Source organism: Moschus berezovskii, chromosome 26 (assembly GCF_049115385.1).
Source record: "Moschus berezovskii isolate FMDL1 chromosome 26, NW_MosBer_1.0, whole genome shotgun sequence".
Taxonomy (NCBI): domain Eukaryota; kingdom Metazoa; phylum Chordata; class Mammalia; order Artiodactyla; family Moschidae; genus Moschus; species Moschus berezovskii.
In genome coordinates this window covers 18,523,156-18,535,303 of record NC_142485.1, presented here as the reverse complement: position 1 = coordinate 18,535,303, position 12,148 = coordinate 18,523,156, and the positions used below count along the sequence as shown (strand labels likewise).

The 12,148-nt window shown below is 37.0% G+C and overlaps 2 protein-coding genes across 3 annotated transcripts in view; one reads left to right on the top strand and one right to left on the bottom strand.

The window, feature by feature from the left end:
• GTF2E2 (general transcription factor IIE subunit 2) overlaps positions 1 to 12,148 on the bottom strand; it is an 82,487-nt gene that overhangs the window by 59,701 nt on the left and 10,638 nt on the right. The gene's annotated exons all lie outside the window — the stretch shown is intronic.
• SMIM18 (small integral membrane protein 18) lies at positions 2,262 to 9,086 on the top strand. Of its 2 annotated transcripts, none has more exons than XM_088832680.1 (3): positions 2,262 to 2,429; positions 8,222 to 8,319; positions 8,753 to 9,086. In XM_088832680.1, exon 3 carries the CDS (start codon positions 8,790 to 8,792, stop codon positions 9,084 to 9,086), a length of 297 nt encoding a protein of 98 aa, XP_088688806.1. In that variant the 5' UTR covers positions 2,262 to 2,429; positions 8,222 to 8,319; positions 8,753 to 8,789. The 2 variants fall into 2 exon arrangements, with proteins under 2 accessions (XP_088688806.1, XP_088688807.1); XM_088832681.1 differs by having other exon boundaries at positions 2,403 to 2,429; positions 8,222 to 8,300.

The window sequence follows — 12,148 nt, the reverse complement described above, 5'->3', positions numbered from 1 at the left end:
AGAACAGCTTCTAGAAGGCAGCATAATATTCCTCTGAGATTAGTTAGTGAAAAGGCTTTATTGAACATGATTTTTTTAGACTAAAATGAAACCTCATATGCAATTTTCCTTTAAGAATAACTGCTACAACTTTAATGTAATTTAACTGACACATTAAAGTCTACTTTATGTTTTCTGAAATAACATTAAGAATGCCTTACAGGTGTGCCTTCACATTTGCTATTTCAATTATGATATACTTTCTATGCAGTTCATTTTCCCAAGGTGTTCAGGACACTCATAACAAACAACAGGAACTAACCTTCACTGAACACTGACTGTTGCCAAGAATCAAGCTAAAATGGTTTTCTCACTTAATCCCTCCCAGAAATCCCATTTAAGTGGTTTTCACTGTCTCATTTTAAACACAAGAAAACAGACTAATAAGTGGCAGACTAAAGATCCCAATCCAGTGGTAAACTGTGATGTGCCTGATATAAGAATCATTAGTTAGCATTTAACAAAATTATTCCATTTCCAACTGGATATTTTTTCAGAATACAGGAATCCATAAATACATATTTAGTGAATTCTTAAGTAATACATTCATCTTATAATACTAAATAACTAACTGGGAAGATTATGAATAATAGCTAAAGACAATATGCTATGGACAGTTCAGTTCAGTCGCTCAGTCGTGTCCGACTCTTTGCGACCCCATGAATCACAGCACACCAGGCCTCCCTGTCCATCACCAACTCCCAGAGTTCACTCAAACTCACGTCCATCGAGTCTGTGATGCCATCCAGCCATCTCATTCTCTGTCGTCCCCTTCTCCTCCCGCCCCCAATCCCTCCCAGCATCAGGGTCTTTTCCAGTAAGTCAACTCGTCGCATGAGGTGGCCAAAGTACTGGAGTTTCAGCTTTAACATCAGTCCTTCCAATGAACACCCAGGATTGATCTCCTTTAGAATGGACTGGTTGGATCTCCTTGCAGTATAAGGGACTCTCAAGAGTCTTCTCCAGCACCACAGTTCAAAAGCATCAATTCTTCGGCGATCAGCTTTCTTCACGGTCCAACTCTCACATTCATACATGACCACGGGAAAAACCATAGCCTTGACTAGATGGACCTTGGCTGGCCAAGTAATTAATGTCTCTGCTTTTCAATATGCTATCTAGGTTGGTCATAGCTTTCCTTCCAAGGAGCAAGCGTCTTTTAATTTCATGGCTGCAATCAGCATCCACAGTGATTTTGGAGCCCAAAAAAATAAAGTCTGACACTGTTTCCACTGTTTCCCCATCTATTTCCCATGAAGTGATGGAACCAGATGCCATGATCTTAGTTTTCTGAATGTTGAGCTTCAAGCCAACCTTTTCACTCTCCTCTTTCACTTTCATCAAGAGGCTCTTGAGTTCCTCTTCACTTTCTGCCATAAGGGTGGTGTCAAGCTAAGCACAAGCACCAGGCAAACGGTCAATCATGAAGCACATACAGTTCTGTTTACCGTAAGGTCTCCAGTGTTTTAACTCAATGCCAGGAGTAGTAAACAATAAATATTACTTGACTGAACAAATGAACGTAATAATTATTTCCACATACTCCTTTACTGGTCTTAGAAACAAATGTGACTTATTCAAAATTTAAAAAACTAAAGTCTGCACAGCAAGCATTAACCCAGTCTGCTGCTGTCTAATAGCCACTCTCACAGATAAAAACCTTGATTGTTACACTTAGACCACAACTCTAATAAACCATAATAAAAACATCATTCTATCTCTAAACAGCCAACTGAGGGTTCTTTTGCAATTTAACTTTCACAGACGGTTTTTTAGTATCACTGATGTACCTACCAAAGTTAACCCTCTCCCAATTAGTAGAGATAAAAATTTTTTTTCTTTTTCTTCTCCCTCAGAATTTCATCTAAATCAAACTACCACACAGAAATAATCACTTCCAGAGAGTCAGATTTATATAAATGGCAAGCTGAAAGAAAAGAGAATATCATTTATGAGATTCTATGCACAATTCGTGGAGAAAATACCACACTGGAGAACCTAGACTGCTGGTTTCCCAGGTTACGGCCTCTCTGGAGATTAGCTTCTAGCCTGAGCACTTAAATAATCACCAAAGGATCAGAAATTCTACAGCTAAACACTAAGGAATCATCAATTTGTTACTAACTCACAAATTTCTATGCAGAAATTTAGCTTAAAAACAAAAACAATTAGGCCTAAAGAGGGGGTGACAGTTGAGAACCCCGACAGCTCTACTCAAGTTTATGAATGATTTACTCAGGGTGGCAGGACTTAATGCAAATGAACACAGAGGAAACTGTCAGCTGCCCTGTGGTTCAGCCAATAGAAGCGCAGCTCCACCTTAGCTGTGCACTAGACTGCATTACTAACAGACGTTACCATCGCTTCAACTGCAGCCTTTCAGACCAGAGGTAGGTTTCTGTGATCTTTTCATTTAATAATACATGTTCTTATGATACAATATAAATATTTTACCATAAAATCCAAGCAGAAAGCTTTGTTCCTACTAAAGACCAAGAAACCTCTATTGTTTTCATTGTCTGGTAGGATTTCATTATGAAAATATGAAGACTGCCTTTGCTCTTTGACAAGCACCCTTACCATCTGTGCCTTAATGGAAAATTCATGACATTTTCTATGAACCTGATCTATATCCAGACCTTAGAGTAAGCCATATGCATTTGACATTAAGCAATTACTTGCAAATTTCAATTTCTCTGAGCTATTTCATTTCAGCAGTTTGGTCTGTCTTAACAAAGGATTTTTCTTAAAGAAGAATCTAGACTAAAAGCAAATCCAGAACTAAAGCTTTCTGATTATACATACAAATTTAAAGCATTTATATGAAAGTTTGTTATATTTTAGAAAATATGAGAATATATTCAAAATTGTTTTTATTTAAGTGTAGATGTAGAGAATGCCAATAATCACACTGTGATTTTTATATGAAAATAAAAAGACCACAAAAGTACCATTACTAGGCTGCATTATACTATAAGCAACGAGATGATTTTCAGAGCCAGAGCTTTAGACTTTCATACATTTAAATTAAAATAAATTCCTACAGTCAAATTTTAAAGTCTATATTACTGTAACATACAAGTCATGCTATTATTAAATAAAAATCCACTTAATGTTTCATTTTTAGATGCCACAGAAATATGTATTTATCATAGTATTTCAATATGTTACAGTTATTCTTAAACTAATCTTCAAAAATAAATACACAGTAAGTCTTTTTTGATAAACTACATTTTAAAATGAAAATATATCCTAAGAAGAATTGGTTAAGGGAGGGAGAAGGGTACCTTTTGAGGTGCTAAGATTAGTTTCATAGCTCAGAGCCATCATTCATGTCTACTAAGAATTACTATCAACTTGCTGACCAAATTTCAAATCCTATATGAATTTGAAATATTCAAACATGAAAATTTAACTATTTAGTAAATGCTAGAGTTCTAAAATATTACCTAGATATACTGACCTAAAGATTCAACTTCTGCCCTTTTCTTTGCTGGTAAATCTATTTTAAATTTTAAAGGTTTTTTTTTTTTTTTTCATAATTTTTGTTCCTTCTATAATAATCAGTGTTCTGCCAGCATGAGAAAAGTATCCCCTATGAAGCCCAAAGGTTGCTGAAAGAAGATTTCTCCAGACTCAGTACAATGTGGTTAATTGCTTAGGAAATATTCTTGCTTGCTACCCAAAGTAAGAGAGCTCAAAAACAGTCTCAGATCAAATAAAAATAACTGTCAAATAGAACAGTTAACTCATAACTCAAACTTCAGACAGAAACTCCTATCTCCCAAACTGTCTTAATGCTATAATCAGCCTACATCTTACTGGTAACTGTCTATAGTTACACAGATGGAAGCTCATTGCCATTTCACCCAGCTAACTAGATACATGGCCTACCCCAGACAGTTCCAGAGGTGGATGAGCTATTCTATATGTAAAAGCTATTACGATTAATTGATCATAGTTCAAAGGGATATGCTTTTAAAGGTACCAGAAAATTGAACTCAAGGGCTTTTTCCATAAATAGAACAAAAGCATAACTTTATTTCGATCTGGCAATTCAAGGACTCCAGAACAGTTCCAAGTCCTATACCCGTAAATATTTCACTAGGGCCTTAAAAATGGGAGGAAAATTAGGTAAAGGGAATTTATATTTTAAAAAACTAAAAATTATCTATATAATTGTATATATAACAGACTGTTCCCACCTTTGACTGTTTTCTCTCACTTTCTCAAAGGCATGTTTACAGCATCTGCTTCATATAAATTAATATTTTAATTTCAAAAACAGTATCACAATACAAGAAAATCCTATTGGTAAATGACTTTCTACATGTCTGCGTGCATGCTAAGTCGCTCCAGTCGTCTCCGACTCCATGCGACCCTGTGGACTGTACCCACCAGGCTCCTCTGTCCATGAGATTTTCCCAGCAAGAATACCAAAGTGGACTGCTATGCCCTCCTCCAGGGGATTTTCCCAACCCAGGTATCAAATCCATGTCTCTTATGTCTCCTGTATTGGCAGGCAGGTTCTTTACCACTATACCACCTGGGAAGCCCCTCTACATGCGTATCTAATTATGTCTAATTCATCAAAAATTTAGATTTTACCCTAAACACACAAAATTATTAGAGTTCTAGAGTACTATGAAAGAATAAACCACATTACATGTAAGGTGGAAAATAAATCTATCTTACAGGGTTTACTTTTTCCAGGTTATGCCCAGAAGCTAGCTAAAGGGTGAATGTTCTGAGTTGCTCATCGGTTAACCAACACATTCACAAATGGCAACCCGTCATCATTCACAACATAAACCTGCTATGTATATTCCCTGAAAACTGCCTAGATACCCATGATGAAAAACTCACAAGTACCCGTGGAGGTGGCACATACATCTATCCACAGTCACCATTCCAAGAATAATTATAAGCATGTTTGCATGTGGATAAAGTACTCAGTCTAGTCAAAGTCACGATGCACTAATTCTGCTTTAGAAGTCATCTAAACACAATAAACTGTTAAAAGCCAAAGGCAAGGAGTACTTTTGGCTTTGAATAACTACATTCAAATGGTTCCAAAACCAAGAGATTATAACAAGGTCCACCTTGACAAGTTTCACACACACCCCTATCACCTGACTCTACTCTCCAACCAACCCCACAAGTAATCATTGTTATTAATTTCTGTATATCCCCAAGATTCCTGCGCAGATACAAGTAACTAAAAATGCATATTATTTCCCTTTTTCCTCCACATACTGTCCTGCACTTTGTTCAGTTAACAACATATCCTAAAGATCTTTCTGGGTCACTACAGTCACTCATTCACGCGTAACATTCAACTGTGTGACTATACTGTATTAATGTAACCAGCAGAACAGTTCAACGACAGGTACGAGTTAGCCTCAAAAAAGTGAATGTAGAGTGTGTCTCCCTGCCCGCTTCTCTCCTCTCCTTATCTCGCCCATTCCATCTCTTTCCCTCACTCCTGCTTTTTTTTTTTTTAAAGGGAGAAGGGGACCAGAAAAAATTTTAAGCAGTTCACTTGTACCTCAAAAATAAATACAAAGTTCCTTAAACCAACTTTCTAATCATTCTAAAATTTCATTTTGAAATAATAACTTATTTATTAAGTCTTTATAATTTCTCCCCGGTCTTAAAAAGTCACCACAAATGTAAAAAGACTTACTCATAATAAATTAAAATACAAAGGAGTAAATTCAGTATAATTTCAACCAGGTATGACTTATACATTTTACACAGCCAATTTCTAGGAAAAAAAATTAAAAGTTTGATATGTTAGGGAGATAAGATTATAAATGATACTTTTTATTTAAAATTGCTAGAATAATGTTTCTGAAATCAGTCATGAAAAACTTAAGTTAATTATTAGGATAGGTTAAATTTGAGGGCTAAAATGTGGAAACCCCCTCACTCTACTCTCTCCTTCCTCCCCTGCCATTATTCTCCCAGCAGTCGGTTCTAATGTCAGATTTAGAAGAGAAATTTCAAAAGAAATTTCCAAATTTTAAAAAGGAATCACAACCTGAAAGGCCTAAGGAATACTTCTATCTGTGCTGGAGAGGGCTAGGTGGGCCAAGGTAAAATTACCAGATAGGGCTCAGGCAATTCTTCCTGCTTTTATGCATCCACGTAAGACACCCTCACCCCGATTTCCCCAAGGCCTTCATCTTCTTCATCTCCCTCTCCTCTATTAGCTCTGCTCTTCAAAAAGAACCTAAAACTCATTCATACTGAAGCAAAAATAACTAACAATCTGTGTTACCCCTCCAAGGAATATCTGCATTTTAGCAGTGCTAAAAATTCAAAAGGATTTTTTTTCATTATTCAGGCATTTGTGCACACGCATACATGACACTACTCTATCAGCAAGGCTGGGTCAAAAGGAGGTGACTTTTGTCTCCATTTGAGTTAGCGTCTATAGATTACTTGACTATTTGTGTAAACGGTGCTAAGATCAGAGGCAGCGACCATGCAGAGGAGGAACGGTGGGCTATCAGGACCTTCACACTGCACAACCCCAGCGTACACTGTATTCTATCTGACAGGCACCCACCACACACCACACCAAGACTAATACTCCCTGGAGCTGTGCAACACAGAAACCCTGCCTTCTACTATGGTGTACTTGGAAAAGAAAAAACCAAAAGACAAAAGAGTAACTCTGAAAGGCTGGGTCTCCTGACATAGTCTGAAATCCCATTGGACAGAGGAGCCTAGGTGGGCTACAGTCGCAAAGAATATGGGTAACAAATCAAAGAGTAGAACACAACTAAGGGACTAAACAACCACCACCACAAAATTGTAAGTTACTCAAATACCCATGTGCCAGACAATGTATTTTTGTATCTCCCATAAGCAATTGATTCAATTACCGTCCATTAGTCTCCTGTCTCTCATTTCAAGATGAAAGGTCACCAAGCATCATAAAATGGAAGGATTCTTAAATCCAACAAGAAAAAATGAACTTAAACCTTTACTTCTGCCCTCAGATGATCAATTTAACCTTCAAAATACACGAAAGAAGAAAGGAAGGAACCAAGTCCATCCAGAGGTGAAATGACTTGCCAAGCAAATCAGATTTAAAAGAAAAGAAAAAAGAAAATAAGCTTAGAAAATGTTAGCTTATTAACTGCAAAGTTTTAAAGTTATATTTATAAGGAAAACAGAGAAATCTAATGAATTAAACTGTTCATTTGAGGGGGCAAGGGGTTTAAGCTTTAATCTTTTTTGGTGTGAAAATGATACTGCAGTTATATTTAAAAAGAGTCCTCACCTCTTAAGATATACATACCAAAATATTCCTAGATGAATTGACATGATATCTGGAATCTGCCTCAAAATATTCCATGGGATGGAAGTGGGCAGAGATATAGACTGGCCGAGAGTTGAGAAATGAAGCTGTATTATAAGTATGGGGGTATTCATCATACACTGATACTACCTTGAAATTGTCTATAAATGAAACATACTCTCACACACATGTTATCTCTAGCACTTAGAAAAGTATTTGCTACAAAGCAGGTAATCAATAAACACTTATTTACAAGAATAAACGTCTACTTACAATTATGTAGCAAAAAAAACAACACTAAATAATTCATTTTTTTCATAAAAGAAAGCATACAAACTGACAACAGTCACTGAATTAGGGAAGTGGGACTCTGGGGTTTTTTCCTCTCATTTCAAAAAGTTTCTTAGTATTCATGTATTTTAGAACTTCTTTCAAAAAGCTTAAAAAGATTATTTTTGAAGATTAAGATAATAAAAAGTCATTTTTTATTTTAAATACTATCAAATCTTCAATCCTTACAGTCCCACTTAAGGCCAAACAAGTATCAGGTCAACAAGAGCAAAGCTCAATGCAAGAATAGTAAACTTTGACTCCCTGGGTAATTTTGTAAATGGAATAAAAATGTAATAATACGTACCTGTGGAATGCTGAATCTGCGTGTTGTTTTTTTTTTTAACTATTCCTATCTATAGGCCATTTAGGTATTATGAAACATTTTAAGATTACCATATGCATATATATACACACAAATATATATATAACAAAAAAATCCTAAGATTAAGGTCTCTTCATAGGCAACTTTAATCTAAAATTGTATTATCCTTATTCTGTCATTACCTGGCTTTTCTTTCTCTACTATTTTTCACTCAGCCATTATTTCCTGATTCACATCACCTGTCTTGGAAGTTTAAAGGCGTGGAACTAAGACAGAATATACGGAACCAGGAAGGTGAGGAGGATCTACAAAGGTATGAGAAAAGCTTTTCTGGGGGCAGTTTGAAGAACACAACTCTAAAATGCTAAGTTTGGGTTTTGCTTTCTTTTTTTTTCTTTCAGATAATAGTCCTGTGACCACCGCTTTAGTCAAATTTTAAACCAATTCAGCTGCCTTTTTTCTCCCTCCATTAGCAATTAACTTTTATACATGAATCCTGACAATAAACACTTGTCTAACAAGTGATATATTTAAAAAAAAAAAAAAGGTATAGTTTGTAGAATTTTATAGTCCATAAACACAGAAATATAGAAAAAATTCAAGAACACTATATTTAGGCATGAATTCTGACAGAAAATAAGGAAGATTCACACAGTCTATATAAACTAACAAATCTTAGAACTGAGATTTTAACTGACAAAATTCATTGTATTTGGTTACATATATTCATTTTCTACCTTCTATAGATTCAAAGGAGTGATATAAGAAGTAGAATCTCTAAGAATGGCTTCACTGAGCTCCAGCCTCTGGAATGAAACCACTACATCTGTTTATCAGTACCTTGGTTTTCAAGTTCAAAAAATTTACCCTTTCCATGATAACTGGAACACTGCGTGCTTTGTCATTCTGCTTTTATTTATATTTACAGTGGTTTCTTTAGTGGTGCTGGCTTTTCTTTATGAAGTGCTTGATTGCTGCTGCTGTGTGAAAAACAAAACTGTAAAAGACTTGAAAAATGAACCAAACCCTATTAGAAGTATGATGGACAACATCAGAAAACGTGAAACTGAAGTGGTTTAGTACTCTACACAGAATGAACAAAAGCTCTGAAAACAGTCTTCAACTACTGAGGAAAAAAAAAGAAAAACGTCTGAGACCAGTTGTTATAATATTGAGTATGAATAATTAAAAGATTTCTACTCAAAGGGAAAAACAAGCTAAATATGCACTTTTTGTGTCTGTATCTATTTCATTAAATATACAATAAAACTTTGACAAATGTGAGTAATTGATCAACCTGTTTAAAATGACACTTCAGGGAATTCCCTGACAGTCCAGTGATTAGGACTGGATGCTTTCACCACTGTGAGCCTGGGTTCAATCCCTGGCTGGGGAACTAAGAACCCACAAGCCACACAGTGCAGCCAAATGAATAAATTTTTAAAAATAAAAGTAAAATGACACTTCAAAAACTGGATTAGATTCTTAGAATTCAATACTAAGCATTAAAAGGTAAACTGAAAAACATAAGAAAGGCTAATGATTCCAAAATGACTTTATCTAAACAAACCACGTGGACTAAAAAACAGTACTGTCATTACTGTGTTTTGGTAATTAAAACGCTACTTAAAATGCTTATCTAAGTCCAAAGTAAAATACTCCCACTTACATGTAAGACCCAACTTATTAAGCAGCAATATTTTCTAGTTAGCTACAGTACTTATATAGTTTTAAAGACTTAAGTTTTATGTAGAATTAGTGTGAAAGACTCAAAATACTCAGCAAGGTCACAAGGACACTTGCATACACATTTCATAAAACCAACTTACTCTTTAGTAAGAAATTCATGATCCAAGACGAGCTATTTTCAAACTGAAACTCACGAGCACACCTCCTAATTTCACTTCTCAAGCTTGTCTTTTCACTATGCCTCTCATATTCACACTCTCAAGAACTAAGATGCCCAATGCAAAAAGACTGCTAAAACTGTCACAACATAGGCCCACTTAACACTTTTTAATATGGCAGTTTTATTTCCTGAAATGCCAAAGGCTGTACAGTATTAAATTTTATAACCCTGATACTATTTCGCTACAAGCCATGAGCAAACCAAAGTATGGTTTTAACCACTACAACTGCCCTTTAGCCAGAAACATCACCTCTGGAAATTTATTCTGAGAAATTAGTTCAAGAGAAAAAAACTCAAGATACAAAGATGTTTACAATAGCATTATTCAAAATAACCACCAAAAAAATGGAAGCAACAACCTGTAACTAAATGTGTCACATCAACTTAATAGATTAAGAAGCTACTGAAAATTATGGCAAAATAGAAAAAATGTGATATGTGAAGTGAAAAATATCGTTTTCAATTTCAAGAGCCCTATATCCCAGTCTGAAATCGCTTATCCAGAGTATTTATATATTTTAAAGTCTTTATTGAATTTGTTACAATATTGTTTGTTTAGTTTTGGGCCACTAGGCATGTAGGATCTTAGCTCCCAGACCAGGGATCCAACCTGCGCCCCCTGAATTGGGAGGTGAAGTCTTAGCCACCAGACCACCAGGGAAGTACCCAGAGTATTTATTTTCTCTATTTTTCTTCTAACGTTAGCAACTAACACAAAACACATAATCAACTTTCAAAGGACTTCTGAAACTTATATATACAAAATATTTTGGTAACCAGGAGCAATTCTGAGCAATTGTTAAAACCACATTTTCATAAATTGAAAAACTTGGGGTTCGTGCCATAGATAGGAAGCATACAGGTCCTTTGATAACTAGACTTTTTGATCATGAACATTATCTTTTCCCTATCTTACTCTGCAATTTAACTCGTTCAAAAAAGATGTATCGCGTGCTTCTATGTGAGAGTGATTAGGTTACAATGACAAACAGATAACCATGGCTCAGTGGGTAAAGAATCTGCCTGCAATGTAGGAGACACAGGAGATGCAAGTTCAATCCCTGCGTTGGGCGGATCCCCTGGAGAGGGCATGGCAACCCACTCCAGTATTCTGGTCTGGAGAATCTCGCATGGGGGAAAATCCCATGGACTCAGGAGCCTGGCAGACTACAGCCCAAAGGGTTGCAAAGAATCGGACATGACTGAGCGGACTCAGCATGCACAATCATGCAATTACAGTAGCACAGACAGCTCTGTCAGAAACAGGGAGCGCTGTGGGAATTCAAAGGCTAAACAATGAACACAAACTGGCAAGTGGGAAAGACTTTTAGGCTGAAACCTAAAAGAGAAACAGGTTCACCAAAGGAAGGAAGGAAGGAGGTAAGAAAGAACATTCCATGAGGAGGAAATATTATGACCAAAGACCAAAGGGCAAAAGAAAGCAAAGCATGTTGGAGGGGCAACAAGCCAGTGACACGAGGACAGAGCATAAGAACACTGAGCGGTCAGATTCATCAACAGAAAATCACCGACCGTAGTAAACAGAATGGCCAGTGGAGAGGCTACACCAGGAGGCCTGGCAAGCAGCTGACCGGGCAATGCAGTGACAGTTGCCCAAGCTAGGCTGGTGTGGCCGGCTTTGGTGTTTACACCCAGTACTTCCAGCTCCCCTCTCACTCGGCACACGCAAGTGGTGGGGTATAGAGCCCTGTGATGAGGTCCGGTCAATGAGCTGTGAGAGGAAGGGATGTGTGTCACCTCCAAGTGCTAGTCACTCGTCGTGTCTAACTCTCTGTGACCCCACGGGCTGTAGCCCACCAGGCTCCCCCATCCATGGGATTCTCCAGGCAAGAATACTGGAGTGCTTGCCATTCCCTCCTCCAGGGGATTTTCTAGACCCAAGGATCGAACCCAGGTCTCCTGCATCACAGGCAGATTCTTTATCATCTGAGCCGCCAGGGACATCCAAACCAGAGCATTTAACTGCCAGGCCAAGATTTTCCAGAGTTCTCTTTCCCTCGGTCATTGACACCAACAATATCTGAAGTATCACCAACTATGTCAGCTTGGGTCCTTGAGTGACTATAATGAGTTAAGACCCCATGACGAACAGGTGATATGAAACAGAAACAAACCTTCGCTGTTTTAAGCCACTGAGATTTTGAAGCAAAGATATTCTTGCTCAGACACTCAGTCATGTCCAACTCTGCAACCCCATGGACTGTAGCCCGCC

Bases quoted from the DNA above. Each gene is read 5' to 3' on its own strand.
- SMIM18 (XM_088832680.1), top strand. From the start codon at position 8,790: ATGGCTTCACTGAGCTCCAGCCTCTGGAATGAAACCACTACATCTGTT.